Source organism: Cebidichthys violaceus, unplaced genomic scaffold (genome assembly GCF_023349555.1).
Source record: "Cebidichthys violaceus isolate CVI_PGR_0920_01 unplaced genomic scaffold, fCebVio1.0.p SCAF_28, whole genome shotgun sequence".
NCBI lineage: Eukaryota > Metazoa > Chordata > Actinopteri > Perciformes > Stichaeidae > Cebidichthys > Cebidichthys violaceus.
In genome coordinates this window covers 665,986-688,891 of record NW_027176461.1, presented here as the reverse complement: position 1 = coordinate 688,891, position 22,906 = coordinate 665,986, and the positions used below count along the sequence as shown (strand labels likewise).

Genomic DNA, 22,906 nt, shown 5'->3' with positions numbered 1-22,906 from the left:
GTGATGCAGACCTTTGAATTTTCGGAACCCATCGGCTATCGGTCTGACGACGGATAAGCCTCTGGGGGTGAAAGACCGTATTTCTGGGATTCTGGTGAAGGCAGCGGATATCTGGCCAAGACTTTTTTTGTGCGCTGCTCATTGTTTACAGTCTGATGAGCAACTTGAGATGCAAGTCTTGAGTTGAAGTCGAGAGACGTGTGCAATCGGGTTTAAACAGCCAGTTTACAACTTTCATAATACCGGATAGCCACGGTATTATGAAAAGACTCAAAGAAGGGGGAAGCAAGCAAAAGAAAACAACCCATGTGCTGTGCAATGGCCACTTTCAGCCGTTGTGAATATTTACACAACAGAGACACCGCGTCTTGCTGTGGATTTGCCCACAGAGCCATTTTGATGAGCGAGGGCGACTCCTACAAGGACGAGAGCGCGACCGGTGTGAATATGTAATATGTACCCATATTATTTTGTTTGGCTCAGCGACAAGGCTGAGCCCTTTAGTGTCTGTTCAACACTTCAAGTACAGATTACCACAACTGCAGTACCAAAAGCGATATAGATTATGGCTGTGCTACAGGCACTATAGGTGCCAATAAGCAACAGTTTGAATGGGTGAAAGATCAGAGGTGTTCCACTGAGCACAGAGTTGACGCCTGCAACTGTGACGCCTGCATCCACTGCAGCTTGATCACATTCTGTTGAAGTAGTAATGCCCCAGTGACAACAATTTTTGTCTAGTTTTAAAGTGCCTTTACGAATGACTCAGAAGTGCAAAAAGCTGCTTGCAAGAGGTTGGAAAACGGGCGATGAAGGCTGGATAAAGGACATAGAGACATGCATGAGTTTTGAAAGTTTCAAAAATAAAGAGAGCGATGGGGCAGCAGGGGGGCAGCACTGTGGTTGTAGCACAGTCAGGGTCTAGAGAAATCAAAGCACAAAATGCCTCCACTCTGTAATTAGTATACTGGAATGTGAACCCCTTCACTGATAATGATTACAGGTGCGCCAGTATGACACACACACACACACACACACACACACACACACACACACACACACACACACACACACACACACACACACACACACACACACACACACACACACTGACATGCACATCTGCTCTTTATGTGCACCTTTATCTAAAGTGAAATCTCTCATTTAGTCATCCATTTGTGACTGCAACATCTGTCACAACATTAAAAGTAATGGGTTAGGTTTTAAAAGTTTATTTTTCTGGCATTTTGCTTTTATTAGATAGTTGACACTAAAAAGGTGAATAGAAATGACGTTGCAGTTATATCATATGCATCATATAATACTGGGACCACCAGGATGTCCAATCCTGGTGGAAATTAGATCTGCCAACTGAATCTGATCATGTCATATTTGTATTCGTTGATCTTTATTGTTTTTCACTGTCATTGGACATTTAGTTTTCTCTACTTGATTTTGTGATTCATTTTCTTCCGCATTGAATGTTTATACTTGACTCTTCGCTAAACTTCGTCCTCCGCTGCTACTCCGTCAAGCTGTCAGAGATACCATGGAGCCCACACTGTAACTAATTGCACTCACCGCATAAAAATTATACAAATTTGGAAAAACAAAAAAGCGAAAAGCGATGGAAGGGTACATCATGGATATCCGTATTACTCAACATTTAACCATGACTAGCTCGTCACCTACAAAACCAGCCGGAAGATGGAAAAAGTCTGAAACGAAGAGTCTTTGGAGCAGAGCCTGTTAGTTGTCGGGCCCTGGTCAGAGCTGGCTGAAGCTACGCTACAATTGGTCAAGTCTGCGCTCAAGGGGCTGAACTTAGTGAAGGGTCAACGATACCAAATGCGAATGACACTCTAAACAGCCAAAAAAACGAATGTGGTTCCACCCAAAAAGGGACAAAAGGAAGCAAGGACCCCTGATTACGTTCAATGATCCAACACAAACTTTTTATACATTTCTGTAATATGCACATGGCCACCACAGTATGGTTCAGGTTAAGTCTAACATATTTAAATATCTCTGGTCATAATGTCCGCTTAGGCTACATTGAAGCTGTAAAGGATGCGGACAATTCCCAGAGTGGATGTGCCTTGAAAAGTATCCACATATCTAGCAGTCACTAACTTATTTCCTGTACATCGGCAAAAAAACCCCATTATGACCCACTTCTGTGTATTCATTTTCTGTGATGGATGTGAACTTTTACCTGCATGACTGATGGACGTGCTACAGGTCCATCCCATCACCCCAACGGACACACCCTTACTTTCTGTCTTACTTCACAGAGGGCACACTGCTTCCTGCATAGGCATTAAATGTAAATCATGAGGTGAAGAAAGATTCAATATGGATGTAACTCTTGGGGATGCTGGGCTGGTGGGTAGATACATAGGTCCATTTATTCATCTGTACATCTTGCCCATGATCAAAGTGTTCCATATTTTCAATCTGATTGGTGAAATAATTAAGCTAAGCCACATATTTCATACAGAAGACTGAGGCATCATCCGAGAGAGTGTGACTGGAATGCCAAGGCATCCTTTTTTAATCCTGCCAAAAATGCTGCGCTCATGAAAGGACTTGTTCTCCACCTTGTGCACTGGACTCACCCTCGCTAATGCTTGTGCAATGAAGCGAAGCACAGACTGAGCTCGGTTCATCCTAGACGTACGCTGCATGTGTTTTTGGCTTTACACTGTGAGCAAAGTCTTGCCCCGCAGTCTCTCAGCGCCGGAGGGATTAGGAGCCTGCCCGACGACCGCTGACCTGCTTGCTCCTTTACAAGGCAAGATCAGCTATCAGGCTGCTGCTGCTTTGTGCCCTGCTGTTTGAGGGTTGTGTCAGGGATTCCTCTATAAGTGCACTGGGGTTCACCAAGCAGTTGGGGGCAAACGGAGGTGGGAGGTGGGAGGGAGGGGTGAAGCCTTTGGGCCATCCTCAACGCTGTCACACGTTCCCCAATAAGACTGGACGTCATCTGTCAAAGCCCTCATCAAAGATCACTTTCAAGCCCCCCAAGTGGGACACACTTTCATGCATGCTGTGACCAAATGGAGGTAGTGTTGCCATGGATACTGCCGCGAGCAAGGGCCAGTACCAGGTTTTTCTAATCAGGCTTGAAACAGGCTACTGGCAGGCTTAGCGTTTTGCAATGACTCTGACAGCCATGTCATACAATACAATTTGCAGAATTGCATAATTCAATACAAATCTTTTAAAACACATGTACAACGGGGATTTAAAACTACATTACATAATCGCTCAACACACTACAAATTCAGATGGAATGATGGCAGTGTAAACAATGCACTCAACATGAAGCTAAAAGCATAGAAGACAGAATGTAAAAACAGTAGAAACGGTTAGTGCTCAGTGGGAGGAGTTTAGAAAAAGCTGAATGAAGAGTGGATATCTTAGAAAGAGAAAAGACGAGAATCGGAATGGGAAAGCATTAGAGAAAGAAAGTGTGGGTGCAGAAGGAGAACAGAGGCAAAGAAGGAGTGGCTTAGTCAAGAGTTATGGCACAAAATACATCTCAAACACATCAGATCATGTGCGCGGTGTAGAAACCACAAGAAGTTCATGATGACGGGAGAAGTTGCCCAGGGAGACACAAACACGAGGAAGATGTGGTTTCACTCTTTGGCCGGAAGTAAAATGGGTGATGGGAAGCTGCTTAGATGAGCGTGAGTATGTTTGCGCATGAATGTGTATAAGGGTGGAGCTCCATGTAATAGGATCTCGACATGAAGGGAAATGCAGGCTCAGTGCAACTCTCTAATGAGAGGGAGAACCTGATCAGAGTCAGATGGGGTGCCCCGAGCACACAGCCCCCTGCAGAAAGTGCCGCCCGACACCCTTTGTTACCTCCAAGTGAGCTGAGACCAGCCCATGAACCATGTAACTAGGTGGTTTCCAGGTTAATGAAAAGCTGTAACTCCGGTCCCACTGTCTCTCTTTCTGCTAAACCAACGACTGGCTTCCCCACACCGCATAGCACCCTCCACCTTCAGCCCCACATTCCTGCCCCAACCCACAGAGGGAGGGAGGGAAGGGTCAGGGGCAATTAACGGTTTACTTTGTGTGAAGAATGCTGCATTTACATATTGGGCTGATTATTTTCTGGATTGAATCAAAATAAGAAAACAAAGAACAAGAAACGTAACTGTTTCAGATGTGAAGTGACATGTGTAGTAAATTGTTGTCCTGAACTTGAAATAGTTCATAAAAACGAATCATAGCACACAACTCTTCTCCAACATACCACGCTAAACATCCCTAAACATTTTGGCTATTTTGCCTTCATCCAACATTTATTTGAGCTTTTATTGACACAGAGTTTGGTCAGAATCTCTGTGTGTGACTTTCTCTGATTTATATCATCGTAAATGGAATATCTTTGGGTTTTGGTCTGTTATTTCAGACAAAACAAGAACTTCCTACATTTGATTTAGCAAACGATTAATTCACTTGTTAGTTTGTAATCCTACTAGTGGTTCATCTGTTAAAAAGGTCACTTCACACTACATCTGATGCTATTAGCCATTTGTCCAGTAAATAAATCTCAAGAAAGACATAGAACCTCTACCAGCCTGTTTGTTGCATCGCTGAACTTACCATTAGAAATTTGTTCATGTTCAACTCTTTCACAACAATGAAAGAGGTAGTAAGTCACACTGATGGAAGGTGGGCTCTGCATGAGTCCCTCAGATGTAAGATAGATGTACTTGTTAGCAAAGGTGAGTTACAGGGGTCATGGCTCAACTGGTCAGTGAGCCCGCAACAGGGAGTAAGTGCAACAACAAAGGCGAAAAAGTCTGACAAGACATTTACTTTACCTCTAAAGTAATGTCTAGTGTGGTCTAGTCAAATACTTTCTATCAATAGCCAAAAACATTTTCCCAACAGTATTTTTAATACCGAGCTGATACTTTTGTCATAATGAACTTGCTTTTATACGCTTTGAAATATAAATAGTTAAATCATTTTTGTTTACGTCACCCATTTTTCAAATCTGTGGAACACAGCTTTTCATTTATCTGCCAAAACAATCATCTTGGATGGTGAATCAGCACTTTTTATTTAAAAGGAAGAAGCTGATAAATTCTCCCGACATATTTTTGATTCATAACAGCAGTATTTAGCTACTAGTGGCAGTGCCTCTATACCAACTACTGCAGCTAATTCTAGATCTAAAATGCACTGCCCCTCCTCCTCTCCCTCAGAGGAAGAGGAGAAAGATAAACTCTCATTTGGAAAATAGGTAAACATCAGCTCCAAGGCAGGTACGCATTTAGTCAAGTTTACCTTGCAAAAAAAAAAAAAAAAAAAGTAAAAAGGGAGAAAGAAAGGGGGGAAAAATCCCTTTGATTCTGAGTTGGTGGAAAAAAGTAAATTTACTCCAGTTGCTGTTCAATTTGGACCGGTGAACATTAAAGCAGGAGCCGGTGCCTAATAAGAGCCATGCCTGAGAGAGAGAGAGAGAGAGAGAAGAGAGAGAGAGAGAGAGAGAGAGAGAGAGAGAGAGAGAGACCGAGTGAAGGTGTGTCTGTGTCTGACTCTCGGCTCCAAGGTTCCTGCTAATAGATTTCCGCTCCCTCAGTGTCCCAATTAGCTGGTATGTATGCTTGGTTTATGAATTCATGTGTGTATGTTAAAGTGCTTGAACATGCATGTACAGTATGATTGCATGTATACACGGGTATGGTGCGTTTCTGTGTGTATGTCTGCCATCAAAATAAGCAGCAACCCTCCTGGTGTTTAGACACTTTTATGACATCATCTAAAGCTCCCAATTAAAAAGAAGAAAGACGATTCTGTTTGTTCATTTTGTTAATAAAACAAACAAACCCAGATTGTGACCAAAAGGAATCAATTTACACAGACCCGTTCTCAGCAATAGAAAGCCTATCGACATGAACACATGGCGACACAAACAGAAAACAAACAGATAAACCTGTCTAATTTTAGAGCGCCTTTTACCGCTTTTTAAGGGAGAGTGTTACAAAGAAAATAGTGAGTGCACTTTTAACCCTGACCCCGTGTGAGGACGGACAGGCACAGCGCAAGCCTTACCTGTAATAAACCCCCATAGTTTCTACACGTGACAATAAATCACACTGTGTGCCTTCAAAGTATCAAATATCGACTAATACACCACCGCTCACCCCTGGCTTTTATCCCTGCGCTTCTCTCTCTGTGTTCAGGTGGTGGCACGGCCTTCAAAGTGCAACCATCTCACTTTTTTTAAAAGGCACGCCAAGCAATTTATTTACCAAGAAACTGCTGCCGTAAATGACAAAAAAAGCAGCACAATTTACTGACAAGTAGTGAATGGGGCAGGGGGGGTACAAAACGAAGCCAGAGGTCTTGGCTAGGCCTGTGAAAGACTATAAAGCTTTAGTAGTAGCCCACGACCTGTTTATGGCCGGCTGAGACACTGTGGTGTGAGGCTCCTGATCACTCAATGGCTCGAGACTGCTGCCACTCTTGCATAACACACAAAAAGGAGATGCTAACGGAACACAACATCTTAGACACAGAGAGTTCATTCAGTGATTGATCCTGCAAGTCCCTTTCTTTCACTAGAAAGGCAGACCATTCCAAAAAAATAAGTATGCATTCTTAAAATAAGTAATAAGGTAAACAAAAATTGCCAAAATAAAAACTTCTAATGTTAACATTGTGGGGGGAATGAATGGTTAAATGATGCATTTAATTTTCCACATCTAAGGCTCTTGGCATTGCTGCCCACTTGTGAAGAGAATGAGCGCCGAGTTGGCCAGCTGGGGAAGAAAAAAAATAAAAGACCTGGTATGCTGGGAACTCCACTACACACAGACCCAAATACCCACCGAGAGGATTCAAGGCAGATGTGGATTAAAAATGGCTTTCTTGTAAGAAGATTATGCGTTAGGTAAAGTTACACAAAACATAAGTTCATGTATGAGTTGTCGAGTTATGAATGGATGGCTTACCTTGTCTTCACTACATCGAGGGGATGCATCAAGCAGATCTCTACCAGACCTGAATGGCAGAAACAGTCAGGATAAGTCATTTAATAACCATGAACATTGAGGTGAATGCTGGTTGTTATGTTCTCAGATTTCAAGACAGATCTTTCTTTCCATCAATATCTGATGTTGTGAGCGCACTAGTGCTAAAACAATGTGTTCATTAAACCAGAACTTTGGGTTCAGAAGGAAGAAAACCTTTTAAAATATATATATATATATATATATATATATATATATATATATATATATATATATATATACACAATTTTATTTTTGCATCCTTTTCATCATCCGAGCAGTGAAGAACATTTTTAACAGCAGAGATGACAGGTTTTTTATTTCTTTAAAGGGGAAATGAATGAAAATGATTGAGAAGACAGTTTGAGTGAATTTTAATATATTAATAAATTATAATGACGTGTACGATGTAACATGGTTTTGATACTTGGGTACCGGCGGTTGTAAATTACCATGGGCGCTGCAGTTTTTTTCTGTGCTCACAACGTTATCATTGTTCAACTATGTTAAACTCATGACAGTTTAAATTTCTATGAGCTATAGTAGATGCTGATTTGTCTTCGAATATAAAAAGTAAACCCCCGGAACAAGTTGCATTTTTTCTGAAATTCGGATGAAAGTAATACTGAATGGGAGATTGTATTCAGTTACTCGCCAGGACGTGACGCCAGGACTTTGTCTTTCTGTGAAGCATTATTTATTAGTTGTGAGTTACGAAGATGTTATCATTTCAAGTCACTTGTCAAGCAAAAATACAAAAAAAAAAAAAATAGTTGCCAATTCCAGCTTCTCAAACGTTAGGATTTGCTGCTATTCTCTGGTTTATATCAATGCTAAGTGAATATTTTAGGATTGTTTGATGAACACAACAAGCAATATGAAGAAGTTTGACTACAGTGAATAACATAATTAAACACAATAACACAAACAACTAATAAATAATTTCCAGATCAATTGATGAAAACAATTAGTTGCAGTCATACAGGGCTTGTTTGTCCTGAAATGTCCTCCTGACTAGTCTTTGTCCCGCGTACTCTTACAGTTATGCACATTACAATGTTGCTGTACACCAGTCAAAACTACCATTGAGCCAATATGAACCTGTACAACTGAACTTTACGTATCTCTTAAAGCCCTGCAGGATCGGACAGCAGATAAATATCTGACAGTTCTACTTAAAATTACCTGATAAGACTGCTAATATGGGCAAAAGTCATGAATGCTTGTTCATGATTTTTTCCTCTTTCCTTTAAAATTAGTTCCTAAAGTTTTAGTGTTGGACAAATTTGTCCAACACTTTTTTTTTGTTGCTACCGAAAGGTTTTAGACAGACAACCAGCGCCAGCCAACCTTCTACCAGAACCTTATCATCACGCTGATTGTCACTCTGCCTAACTTAAATGCCAACCACCAGTTTTGAGCCTTGTGCCATTTTTGCAAGAACATGGGTCTGAATGCGTGATCCAGTGAGACTTTGTTCCAGAATTCTCGTGAGTGACTATAATTCTCGGCATTTTGAAGGGCCAAAGCCACCGACCATATCATCCACGCACACCCAGTAACATCAGCAATGCTCCAGCAGCTGGTGAATCAATGCAGCTGGGTTGATCAGCGAGGGCCTCTGAGGTTTCACACACACGCTAACTATGTGCATCTGTGTTGAAAAAGCCACTGCTTTGGCACGGAGGCCTCTTTTTTTAAACTCACTACATCCCTTTCCTGGTGCCGTGCAGATTCCACTGTGTGTGTACACAGCTGCTGTGCAATATGGACTCTGTCTAATTAGCTCAATTAAACATATTGTCTATAAAGAGGTGCGTCCTCTGGGTTTTGTTTTCCAGAGAAGTAATTATCAAGTAAAATACCACAGAAAGAATTACTTTGTCTTTACAGTTGCATCTGAATGTACGGATGGGAGGACCAAGAACAACTGAACCGAGCTACCAGCAGGTAAGAGTCAAGCAGAATTCCATCTGTTACGGCTCAGTTGACCTGACTATGGTTGTTTAATGATACTGCACTGAAAAGATAACAGGACGGCTTTGGACGCATCGTTTTCTGGCATTGCTATTAATCGGCCTGTAGTGAAGATGAGGCGCATCAAATCTTTCAGCAGCTAATCAGATTACACGATGAAACCAAACCTGCTCGATCAGCCTGTGCAAACACAAAGATGCTGAGAAGTGACCGAACATGCTCCAACAGGTGATAAGGGGAGTAAAGTCTGGGAAAAAGGAAAGCTTCTGCAATCTCATAGAAACAGAACACTCACTTCTTAGGGTGAGTCTCTCTAAACGAAGATAACTTATTGGCAAAAGGCTAGCAGTGAAAGACGTATTTTGATCTTTTACTAAAAGTTTAGTTAATTTTAGGATTACCTAACCTTTTGTATTTTTGTACTTTTGCACTTTTGGAAAGTATTTGCAATGAAACTACTTAAAGTGAATGTACTCTTTAGGCAACAAAAAAGCCACCATCATTGTAATGCTACAAAATCATATAGTGAATCATCCGATTAATATTTCGAACATAACTATTAATGTTGTAGCTGGTGGAGCTGGAGACAATTTTAACCACCATATTTTACATTACTATTTGGTAGTTTAACACTGGACATTATATCCCTTTAGGGAACTCAATCCAGATTTTTACTGTGTATAGTTTTAATCTGTAAAGTAATAACAACAGTCAGATAAATGTAGAAATGTAATAGAGTAAAAGGATAAAGTAGCTTTGAATGGAAACACACAAGTACATAAAAAATGTAAATATAGTTATATTCCACCAATGCGAATAGCAATTTGCAAAAACTGCTGTTATTGTAAGTAACTATTTGCAGATTCTTTAATCCCTAAAAACAAAAGATCTGTTATGATTAGACTACTGTGGTGCACGACATCCTGTTTTTCTTGGATAACATTCTTCCATTAATTATTAGTCATACTGTTGCTGTTTTTTATTTAAACAGGTAAGGTGCGAGTCTCTTACAATTCTAACCTGGAAAAGGTATAAAATGGGTTAAACTCTGGAAAGTAATACAGATAATATCACAGAGTGGTAGGGCTTGAAACTAAAATATTAGCGAGGTTAAGACTCAGATTATTATGGTGGAAGTCACATGTCTGCATTTCCATCATGCTATAACAGGCGATAAAACAAATTAAATATTATTTTTGCCAAATGACAAAAGGAGTGCACTGCTAGAGGCTACTTGTTCCTGCAAGTGACCAGAGCAGCTGTGCACATCTGGATACTTCACTTAAAATGATTCACACTAGATTTTGGGCCTCATCGTAAACCTCAGATTACAGGAACTCTAAAGGATACAGGTTACCAAATGCTTCATTAACTTAGAAAGGTAACAGTAGTTAACACTCTTTACTAATTAACAGGCCTGCCCTGCTGTGCCATTCAGATACGGTGATTAGTTCAGCATGTTGAGTTCAGTTCTCAGGCTGTCAAAAATTTGTGTCTGGGTGCACTACGAGCCAGTGTCTTTAGATGCGGGGTTAACGTCAGTTAGTAATGCATGTGGTATCTCCAGGATGTCAGTTGCAGAAGGGTTAAGCGATGACAAGCATGAATGCAAAACTAGGTTGTGTTTATTTTCGCATCAGTCTAACGATCTTCCACTTTAAGAACAGCTGATGGCAGATCACTTGACAGGCTGTAGGGGAAAACTGAAAGAACAGAAATTGCAACCACAATCTGAAATTGACCTGCGTATGACATGTAGTACAGGTCTTGATTCAGCCAATTCAAATGGGTTCAATTCTTCAAGACTTACTGAGTTCAATGTACTGTGATTTAGTACACTTCCTAACTGAGGGTGATTGTTTGTTTTGACGCTAGAATACCTCATACGGTTGTTGTGATGAAGTGTAACTTTAGTGATTACCTTCATGTCCCAGAATGCATTCTGACAACTTCCAGTCACAAAGGTTATCTGTGCCGTATATGCAAATGTAACAACAGCAACAGTTCAAAGTTTTTCCAGTCGAGAAAAAGTGCAAACAAATGCTTTTGTGTGCCTTGTCAATCAAACGACGAAAAATACTGCAGAAGAGGGCGTTGCATTTGAAGAACTGATGACAGATCCACAAAGGATGCAACCTGTTGCTGCATTACATTTTGATCTTTTGAGGCTATTGTTAGTGAAGCAATTAATTACCAGCCAGGACAGCGACTCTGGTATTGTTTTCATTTTGAGAGTCTGTAGAGACACCTACTGTAGCTGGAACTCTCACAGAAGCCATGTTGACTACTTTGCCAGGTGTGTCTCTGTCTTTGTCTCTGGCTGTGTCGGAGCCCATTGACAGTTTTTGTCATCGCAATACAACCGTGCAAGATGCAGGTACAAAACTTTACAGGGGACTAGTTCTGTTCAAAATGAAGGTTGATCAGCCTGAAGTAGTGGGGTAATAAGTGGGGAAGGGGCCATTTGCAAAAATACAGGAATGATTGTTTAAGAAAGAATATACTCACACAATAATGACATTTTCTTATGCTTAATTTATGTAATGATTAGCTTATTTACGATAGTATGTTTTTCACTAAAAAGGATGTTTATTAAAAAAAAAGGTGTGCGTTTTTCTGTGATGCAATAAAACATTTGTTTCTGAACAAAATGGAATGTTAAGTTATTCGCCTATGTTTTAGTGCCATTTTGAGAGTTTTAACACAATTTTGATGATTATCGGGATAAAATCGTGAATCCCACTGTTGACGAGGATAATCGTGACATGAAATGTTCTCATCGTTCCATGCCTTGTGCTAACATGTCATGGAACTGCATCAAAGCCCTCAAGAAACCAAATATGTAATTTCCTCGACACCACTGAGAGGCACCTTCTCGCTCCACTGTGCCCCAGTGCATCATGCTCTTCCACTCCAGCTGTCAGCACATACTGCTGTTTAATCACAAAGCGCGGCAGCAGTGAACCCACACACTCGCGGGAGCACTTCACACCCCTCTACAGACTCTGATGCACCGAGCATGGTGAGGGCAAACCAAGGAGATGATGATGATGATGATGATGATGCTGCCGAGTTGCTTCACTCAGCTTTCTCTTCTCTGGTCTCCAGCTTCTCCTGCAGACATCCGGCCTCCCCCAGCTGAGAGGAGGGCCATATTATCACAGGGACATGCCATCTGGTTGACGTATATTCCTTTGCTAGGCATCAGTGAGTGACACATTGGGAGATTCCAGTATTTGAAGGTTCTTTTGTTTCTGAACCACAATGGTAGTGACGGGGCTAGTCAGTCAGCGCCTTGCAGACACACACAAACACTCAGTCAGGCACAAGAGCTAATGACAAAAGAGTGTCTGGAGCACAGCCGTTAAGACTCCTATTTGCCACAAAGGCATTCTGTGCCAAGCCGCAGTGTACAGTAGAAACAAGGATACAGTGAGATTTCATACTGTGACAACATATAGTTTTGACGCCTGGTTTTCTTATTGCACAGAGCTGACATCATATGCAGTGTTTTAACTGCATTGGAATTTGGCTTTTATTTCGAGTATTTGATAAGAAGACCATATGGTAGAAACAATGGGGCCGGTGTTAAAAAGTGCTGCATCACTCCTCGTTTAGCTGGAGTGATTTTTGCAGTAGGCCTCTGGGACGGATCCAAAAAGTACAGACTCACTAGGCCGGTATTTGCAAGACACTCCAGTCCTTCCGATAACTTGTCTTCCAAAGAGATAAGATCATACATCACGCAGATGAGATGATTATCCGAGTTGGTTTTGGCTGGAGAATGCACACAGTTTGCTCCCACGCAAAAGTGAGAAAAAGAAAAACAATAGTGTGCCAGGGAGCGATTGCTCAACGGGTGCAGGTGTCATCCATCATACTGAGACACACACTGAATGACTGTAATTCCCAGCAGCCACAGGGAGAAGGTCACTGCCACAGGAAGCACAGCTCTCCCACTTAAATGGGCTAATACATGAGAGACATACTGGTCGCTCATTTCACACGCTTACTTGACCTGGTAAAGGCTACAGTGTCTTATGATAACTTACACTCTACTTACTTAAATATGCTAATGATAGTTTTTTTTTTAAATTACGCTCATAAAATAATGGAGAATTTCATTAGAAACAAGTTACAGCTTCATAATAAAAATATGGACTTTTCGTCCTTGGTTAAGAAGACCAACAACATCAAAAATAAATAACATTTTTTTTTTTTATAATGTTATTCAGAAATGAAGATAAATATTGGCAATTGTTTTAAAAACATTGTATTACACGATACATTTCTTGGTTCATTGAGAGCCAAAGCAGAAACTCACAGCTCGTCCTGGTGTTAAGAGAAGTCAGATGAAGCACAAGAGTGACGTGATGACAAAGTTTCACCTCACAGGCCCACTCTGGTTTTGACAAGAGCTCCTGACTGAACCTGCAGGTGATAAGTCATGCCTCCATTAATACTTTTCAAAACACATCGGATCTGGAATGCCAAACAAACCCTGTGAGCTGCTGCTCCCTCGCAATTTGTCATCTGAGGTAACAAAGCCAACGTGATATCCATCAGCGACTTGGCCGGGTGCTGTGATTTAGAAACGCAGATTAATTCTTTTTAACGCTCAGGTAAAAGTACAGCAGAGGTGAAAGAATGAAGAATGAAGAATGGCAATCTGTAAAGGATAAAAACATGTGCAGGATTACAAACTCCAGGGAGTTAACGCAGACAACCAACAAGACGAAAATAATTCATATTTTGATTGCAACGAGTATATTTTCTCCTTTCAGACTTAAATCTCTTTTATAAAAACCCAACCTGCTGCTACTCAAACATTATACCAGGTTGTGTTGATTTAGTCGGGTTTATCATTTACAACAAACAATTAGAGCCTGTCTGACTACATGTTTATGGGATATTTATTGTGTTAGTTTAATACAAAATAAATGGACTATGACAATATGACAATAACTTACACTGTATTTGTAAGAAAACAGTTCAGTTGGCAAGAAGGCGAATCAGGGAAGTGGGTGTAATAAATGTAACATAAAGAGGTATCCAAATAACATGAAGCCTGGGTGAGGCCAATAAACTATAGTTACTACCAAGTGAGGAAAACTACAGTACTGAAATACGGCCTTGGAGCCAAACCTGTTTATAAAGCAAACAGACGCTGCAACACTTCCAAAATGATAACAATACATTTGAAATTTAGTATAAACCATTTTGTACAATAATGGCACAATAAAGAAATATCTGTAGTTCTATTAAATAAATAAAATATTTGTAAAAAAAGAGTACAAAAATAAATTAACGCGGAAGCAGGCAACCATTACTAAAAGTGATTTATGCGCCCCCTCTAACTTTCCTCTTCTGTCCTAAACCAAACACTAGCGAGAGGGAACCGATTATGTTGGAATTTACATATTTAAAAAAAAAAAGTAATAGCTCAAGACATCTGGGAGGTAGGGGGGGAAGGAGGGAGGTAGGTAGAGAGAGAGGGAGAGAGAGAGAGCGCTATTAATCACAGATATCACCATCATCAGCCTTCCTGTCTTGGGAGTGCAGAAGCGTCCTGGTTAACTCCCTAAACAGTCCCTAATTCTGCACTTGAAAAAGCTCAAAGGGTGCTTATAAAAACAAGCGAGGACATCTCCAATGACAGCAGGGGATTTTTTTTTAAAGTGAGGGCCCCCGACATGAAGTGCAAGTATACCGGCATTCCACGCCAGGCCTGTGTCGGCTACTGGTGCTGGTGCTTCATCTGTTATCACCTCCGAGGGCTCACAGACTGGATATCTATGAGTAGTTCAAAATTAAACCACAAAATTCTGGAATCTTGAGACTTTTTTCAATGTCAAAAATTATCAACATTCATTTTGTGACGATTTTAGGAAACAAGATTTTCATTAGAACTTAGTGCACTGACTCTTTGCCTGATACACAGATATGATCGCAATTTTGCTTAGAAAATGTAACTTTAATCCTCCTCCTTGCTAAACTGAACAAGATCTTAACAATAAAGACAAAGCTCACATGTCTCCTGTTTACAAGTCAGTGGTCGTCAATGCATGAGTTGAGAGGAAAAGAGCGAGAAAAAAGGGTTGGGGAAGAAGATTTATTGGTTTACTTCACCTTTGCCTTCTTTTGCATAACCGTTGGCTAACACCTTCAAACATCAATCATCTCCTTTACCTCTTTATTTGATACACTTAAACAATCTGCAGATACAAATGCTATATTGATTGTACAATGCGTGGACTAATATATGATGTTTGTAATCTATTGATTTTTCAGTTGAGTATCCAGTTTAGATTTTCCATTGGAAGTGATGCATCATGGAGCATTTTCCCCACTGGCTATATGCAGAGACAGCTCGGGTATGTCCCTGTCTGTCAAACTTGAGATGAACTCTGTGATATTGATGGATGGTGTAAAGGTGTGTGTGTGAGGTGTGTGTGTGTGCTGTTGACTGGGTCAGGGCCTGAGCTGCCTGGGCTGATGGACTAGTGATAAACTAGTGACAGATTGACAGGCAGACCGTGCCGACAGTGCACGCTGTCACCGTCGGAGCCTCTCTCCTCCATTACTGTCACTGTTTTCTTGACACCTGTGGTCACATTTCTTTTTTTTTTTCTTTTTACAAACACACACATACACACTCACACACGATCTGATGCAAATACACGCTCCAGCAGCACGGAAGCGGGTGACAGGAGGAGAAGAAAAGGGGACAAAATGAATGCAAAACCTGGTGTAACTGATGTTTGAGAGGAAGTGCTCCGTGTCATCTCGGACTGATTCTTTCACGAGGATCGCTTTTTAAACAAATTGTCTCCAACTCCTGCAGGACACCTGTCACCATCTAAATAAACGGTATAATCTTGTAACAAAAGACATTGTTCTGCAAATATGAGCACAACACTCAGCTAGAAATCCTTCAGGGGATTTTAATAATAGTTGCTTGCATTGTTCACTACAAACCAGTGGTTTCACAAACTTGGGATGGGGAGAATTTAAGGGCTCACAACATATATCTTAAGGGTCAAAAGATAACTACTTGTGAATCAAATAAAATTAAAAAAACTGCATTATTTTTTACACTGAGCTTTGGTTCTTTCTTTAGAAACACTGAGCAATTTGACCCCTAAAATAGTTCAAATCAAATATCAACTCTTCAGTTGAACTGCTCATTAAATCGTACAACCTGCACCGGCTGTTCCCATTGACTGTAGACGAACCTACAAAAAGTAATGCACTATATAATTTGTATATAAACTAAATGTCATGAGCCAGGAAGTGAAGGGCTGCCTCTAAGGGGCCAGGTGAGGTCGGGGTGGAGCGAGGGGTCAAAACAACACTTGACTTTTAGCCAGGAGACTGCTGTTAATGTCCCGTGTTACAGCAAATATTAACATGAGTTATGTAACAAAAGTATGGTAAAATAAGTCAATGTTGACAACAACGTGAGTAACGTAACAAACATACTTATAATAACCCATTATAAGTAAATATAATGGGTTATTAGGGGGGGGGGGGGGGGGGGGGGGGGGGGGGGGGGGGGGCTAGTCATATTTAAAGGTGACTAGCAAAAAAAAGTCTGAAACTACTCCAATGAAACTGCAATTGAGAAGGACAATCCCTATATTACTCTGATATTGATTAATACTAGCTAGGGCTGGACAATATGGAGAACATCCAATATTACGATATTTCTGGCCGAATAACTTGAAATTGTAGAGTTGACCATTGATGCTTTCACAAAATATTTACACAATGAGATTTTTTTTTAAATAATCATCAGTAAAGTGGATATAATGACTAAGTAGGTAAAGTAAAATAAAAAAGTAAATAAAATACATCACTTTACTGTAATGCAACCTTTAAATCCAGGAAAAGACAACACTTTTGCCATATTACGATATAACAATATATCATGATATTGATACAATATCAATATATTGCTCAGCCCTAATATTAGGAGATAGTAATTTTGTGAAATTACAAGTAAAAAGACAGGGACAAAGTGGGCAGCAGCTATATTTAAGAAGATACTGAGGTCATGCTACTTATACTGAGGTAGTACTGGAGTCCAAAAAACATCAGAACTCAAAAAGGTTTGAGCAGGAACCAAAAATCTAACCCATAAATGTTTGAATTCCTTGGATTTCATTCATATCATAGGCCGACTCCTATAATTATGTCTACCAAAACTTGTTCTCAAAGGCTTCTGGACACTGAGGAGGAAATTCTTTGATTTCATTATTAGCCTGAATGTAGCCACATTTAAATATACCATATCAGTAATGTAATCAACCTATAAAATACCCAGTGTCTTTACAATTGTAGAATGCAACTCCCAACAGATGACATTAACCTCAATAGTAGGCAAAAGAGATCTCCACACACAACTGTCAGTTTGAAAACAAAATGGTACGGAAACAAAGTATTAAAACCTTTGGCATCGCTGTTAAATTCCTTTAAACATATCTATTTTATAAAAAAATGTATTTATTAAAAACTCAAAATGCAAAACCCTTTTCAATTTAATAAAAAAAAAAGTCATTTTAAAGGGATGGTTCAACGCTGTCAGGCAGCCACATATTTAAGACAGGATCCCACTGCCTCATAAGCCCATCATAAGATGGGTTGAAAACCCATTTAGTTTTTTAATTCCAATAAAAATCACCAAGACTGGCACTTTTTTTCACTGAAGAACTAAATTATTTAACATGCCTACAAGTCAAATCCAGTCTGAAAACCACACAAACCCAAACTTTTTGGCTGCTGACACCAATGCTTTGATTACCAGAATGTAATTACCGGTACATGAATTTCACAAAAGAGAATAAATGGCCCTGTTGCAACATTATTAAACCGTCATTCAAATGTGACAAAAGATGTATTTTTAAAACTGGAACTACAACATAAAGATCAGTCAGTGCAGCACAAAGATTTTGCTTTAAATCTATTTAAGCGGAGTTCTTGATAAAGAGATAACCGGTAACCAAAACAGTGAGAAAAAACAAATAGCCCGTCCCACCAAACTCCTCTCTATCCTCTTTTTGCAATCACAGAGATCTAATGGCGTGATGTTTATTTTGCTGCATCACAGTTGGATTTAAGAAAACACAATTTCTCAAGAAATGATGCTGATTTGTGAAACGCTCAATGAAACACAACCTTTCACTGTAATTACAAAATGTTATCTGTTCTTCAGAACAATAACTCAACTGGGCTGGTGTGTGTGTGTGTGTGTGTGTGTGTGTGTGTGTGTGTGTGTGTACATGTACATTATTATTAGTTTATGTATTGCAAATAATATTGTTATTACAATATACAACAACGCTAAGCGCATATTTTCCTCCTATCATGCAGCCCTATTGGGCAAGGTGTATGTCGGTGCTTCCCTACCAGAAGGGGAAAGTGCAGTTGCCAGAGTGTATGTGGAAAGATTGTGGAGCATCTCACCAAATAAAAACAAAAAAACAAAACTGAAATAATGATTTTTGTTTTTAGGAGGAAAATGAACCCACATTGATGTCAGCAGGTTTAAGTATATTTACTGTCTAAATATATTGCTTAAAGTGTTAATTGTTGTTAAAGAAGTTAACTGTGACTCCCAGGGTGCACTGTTCCGTTGAGAAAAGATGAATAATCTGCAGCTCAAAACGGTTCGCTTTGGATTTTTGGAGAATTTAACAACTATGACGTTGTGTTTCGTTTACAACTGCGACAGCAAATACTTTTTGAATTTGCTACTACTTTGATTTGCGCCTTTGACCGTCTTCTTCTCTGGCCGTGGCTCACAGGTATTTGAATCTTTAGAGCCATCCGCCATAACAAAAATGATAGGCGAAGTTGAAATAATTAAAACTGGTGGCCATAACATGAACCTGCATGATCATTTCAATGGAAAGTTGAAAGGAAAGATGTAAATGGGAGTAAAGAATGGGGAAAAACCCAAAGTGACCCCTCCCACTGCCCCACAACTCACAATAAATGGGTGAACTGTCCAGCTCAAACCTAAACATCAACAACAATTCAAGATTCATGTCTTGAATGAAAGCAATATTACACCATCCACTTTTATAATGGTGTTAAATACATAAATAACATTCAGTTTACATTCAGTGTCACATGAGTAAAGTACATGTGACAGGGCTGTACAGTCGGACAAAGAAAGGTTGGGAGATGCTACTACTAAAAAAAAAAGCAAGTCTCTATGATCTATGATACGTTTTTGAGATTTCACAGAGCACAACAAATCGGCCATTATGGTGATCCTTTACATGCTGCTGAGTGATGTGAAGCAGAATAGTAAATGAGTAGTAAGTGGACTTCCCACTGTAGACACCACTATCATTAACTTCACCACCTCGTCACCACATCACTACAACATGTCCACCGCTGCTGACACACCCAGCCAGTCCATAACCTCTGGTCTTTAGCCAATTCACCTTGTGTAAACAAAGATTACACCTCATCCCCCAACCCCCAGAGGGGAGAACTGTGTCGTTACTGTCACCTAGTGGACGGAGGGGAGACAGAGATTGATTAACACACAAAGAGGCGAGGCAGGCACACACGCACACACACACACACACACACACACACACACACACACACACACACACACACACACACACACACACACAAGGACAGAGAGAGAGAGCAAGAGAGAGAGAGCGAGAGAGAGAGAGAGAGAGAGAGAGAGAGAGAGAGAGAGAGAGAGAGAACGTGTGGGCACACAAAAGATGTCTCTCTGCCTGAGAGAGAAGAAGAGCAGCTGAAGAAGCACATCTCATTTAATGTAACAATAAAAATACATATGCAAATTATCCATCAGTAAAGTGGGTCACTTCAGAAACAATAATCTCTCTTTATCACAAAAACTTTAGAGATTCTAGCTTCTGGGCTTCGTCCGCTTATTTTATACGGGGACGGAGCTGACCGCTCAGCCAAAACAAGCACAACTTTCTCCGGAAGCTCACCTGAGTCCATAAAAGCTGATAATAGAGCCAATAATTTGGAGGGAACAGCAATAATGGAGTTTTAGTGAGGCAGTAAATTCTTTAATTAGTTGTTAACACCCTGTGTCTATATGGATAGGTGGAAGCTTGCCCCATTTATAGCTGCTGTCTAGAGAAGGCTGGATGGACATTCAGGCTGAGGGCCAGTGTCTCATCGTTAAAAAGAGAAAAGGGCTTCAACTTTACTGTTAACAGGCCAACGAGCACCTGTATGTCATAACAGCAAGCTGCTGGGAGACATTTTCAACTACAAAAGCAGTCATGTGCAAGCTAAGTTGTAACCTTGCAGCTCAAGAGCTTGAAATCTAGCTTGAGGTTGAAGACATAAGACAGGGAAGAGGTATTATGTGGGTCCAGGCCTGCTGCCACGCCTGGAAGAAAACCCTTGTTGGCTGACATTTCGGGATGCATCATGGCAGAGACGTTCTCCAAACATACAATCTTTGTGGGTTGAGAAAAAGGCTGCAAGGTAGATAAATGCAAATGATGCAGGAATTGGAAAACCATGCAAACATTCCTGAAGAGTGATACGATCGTTCAGTCCACAAACTATCCATGGCAGGAGTGATACAACAGAGGAGAGAGTGAATAATCGGCCAGGGTGGTCCGTGCTTTCTGTACTGGGTTGGCTGCCGGGCGTGAAAGCAGCAGAGCTGCGAGGCTGCAGTAGTAGCAGAGGCAGGACTTGCGGCAGCAGCAAAAGGGAAGTACCCGCATGGTTCTCTCTTGTCCTAAGCCAGGAGAGTTAAAGGCAGGAAGCCATTACCAAAGTGTAAATGCGCTCAGCCATCACTGCTTAAACACAGTGGAAGTATGTTCCAGCACTTGAAAAAAGTAGGGTGTGGGAGGAGGTCCCATTCAAACACAACATGGCTCTCTGGTCCCCTTTTAACAACAGACTAGGACAACTTAAGGCGCTACACAAGCCCACCAGCTTCACACATATTGATAGCAAGCTCGCTGTGTCTCTTTCTAAACATTGCATAATGCTGCTCCAGATGCACGCCGGTGGTTTGAGCCTGATGAAAGGCCGTGATTATGTTACATACGCCGGTGGTTTGATGCAATAATTATGCAATCAGCAGTACAGCTTTGTGTTATGTCTATGATTTATCAACATTATTTGAATTGGGGGTAATTAATTGTCGCAGGCGGGCTCAATGGCTCACTGTGTGACAGGGCATCTCTGACGGCTTTTGTTTTGGCAGATGGCCCTGTGCCACGTCGCTCACCCAGCACCAGGGAAACCATACTCTGGCGTGATCACAATACAGGCCTTACCCTCTGCCTATTAGTGCTTTCTAAGTCACACACAAACAGACAGAAACTGGTTCTTCATGTCCTGTAGGAGGAAAATGTAGGAAAAAAAGGTCGAACTAGGGAAATCCAGCATAAACTACAGCAAACAAGGCATTATTCCTGCAAACTTAGACAGTTAAGTCAAGATTTGTATACATGATCACATGTCACTCAAGCTGGAAATGAGAGGCAGAGCTCTCTAGTTGTTAGAGACAAACCCTGTAGCTGCTCCATTGGCACTGAATGACAGACAGACTTTCTGGACTGACTCAGTGGCTGAGGTGATGCGAAGAAAGGTCAAGCAAACATTCTTTGAGTCTATAAGTCTCCGATTCATTGTCAGTGGAGCAGATCCACGTTTTGTCTCCTGATGGCATCAGATTATAGCCTTGGTTCTCTGGTTTCTAGCTTGTAGCAGGAGGTAGCGGAAGAAACCAAAGATCACAGACCTACAGATATCTTCTGTTGCATTTAGTCGGAACGAGTCGGAAAGTCTTTGTGAGAAAGACACAACAGTTAGCATATTTTAGGCAACAAATAATAGGAAAAATTCAAAGCTTCACCAAGTTCATTCCACATGTGTGGATGCGAAATTGTTAATAAATTCAGCCACACGCAAAAGAAACAGCTCCATCATCCTGTAATTGAGGGGTCAAGATCTCCTCGTTGGACAAACTCCAACTGAACCGTGCACGGATGTGGTGGTCGCTTTTATCCTGCTTTTTGTCAGAAAAGCTGAAATAACTCCAAACTGTCAGCAGATAATTATGTATGGGAACCAGTTTTTGGAAGAATTTTTTTTTTTGAGAAAGTCACACAGTAACCAGACTAATAAAATCAAAAGGAGGCGTTTGAGGAGTTCCAAAACACACAACGCAACACACATCATTTGAAACATCCGATAAGTAAAACGAAAGGATTGGGAGGATCAAACTTTATGGAGTATTGCTGAGGTTTTAAGCTATTTCATTCAATAACAAAAGTATTTTCATGTGGATACGTAAAGGTTCATAAAACTAACAGATGACACCTTGGCTCTGACTCACTACTTTGTGTGGGGGCTCTTGTGCAGGAGCCAATCGGGTTCTTGGGACAGATCCTAACATGTCCTAAAAGGATCCGTCAGTTTGCTTATGTTTAGCCATCGCTGAGGCCAGTTTGGCGACAGTAGTGGCATGGCCTGTGTACATTTGAAGCACGAGCGAGGCGCTGCGGTGCGAGAGCAGCAAATGCTTTTTGGGCGCTGGCTTTGCTATGACAGATGCTGGCGATGAACTCTTGACACTGGCTCAACCGGTTTATGTTCAACATGTGTGTCTCCATTACTGTCTCTGGTTTCCAGGAGGGCTGCCCTGGCTGGCTCACTGTGGACGTAGGGGTGTGTGTGTGTGTGTGTGTGTGTGTGTGTGTGTGTGTGTGTGTGTGTGTGTGTGTGTGTGTGTGTGTGTGTGTGTGAGGCTGAGGGAGAGATGAGAGGAGCAGCAGGATCTGTAGCTATCTGGGAGGTTGAGCGTAATGACACACCGGGGACAGATTAGGTTCCTGTCCATCAGGGTTCCA

The 22,906-nt window shown here is 40.9% G+C and overlaps 1 protein-coding gene across 1 annotated transcript in view; it reads right to left on the bottom strand.

Annotated features, from left to right (window-relative positions):
• The window catches only part of slc25a21 (solute carrier family 25 member 21), an 86,893-nt gene that overhangs the window by 21,537 nt on the left and 42,450 nt on the right, over positions 1–22,906 (bottom strand). The window contains exon 3 of the mRNA XM_068721863.1: positions 6,987–7,035. Coding sequence (XP_068577964.1) covers positions 6,987–7,035 — 49 coding nt within the window. The remainder of the gene's footprint in view (positions 1–6,986; positions 7,036–22,906) is intronic.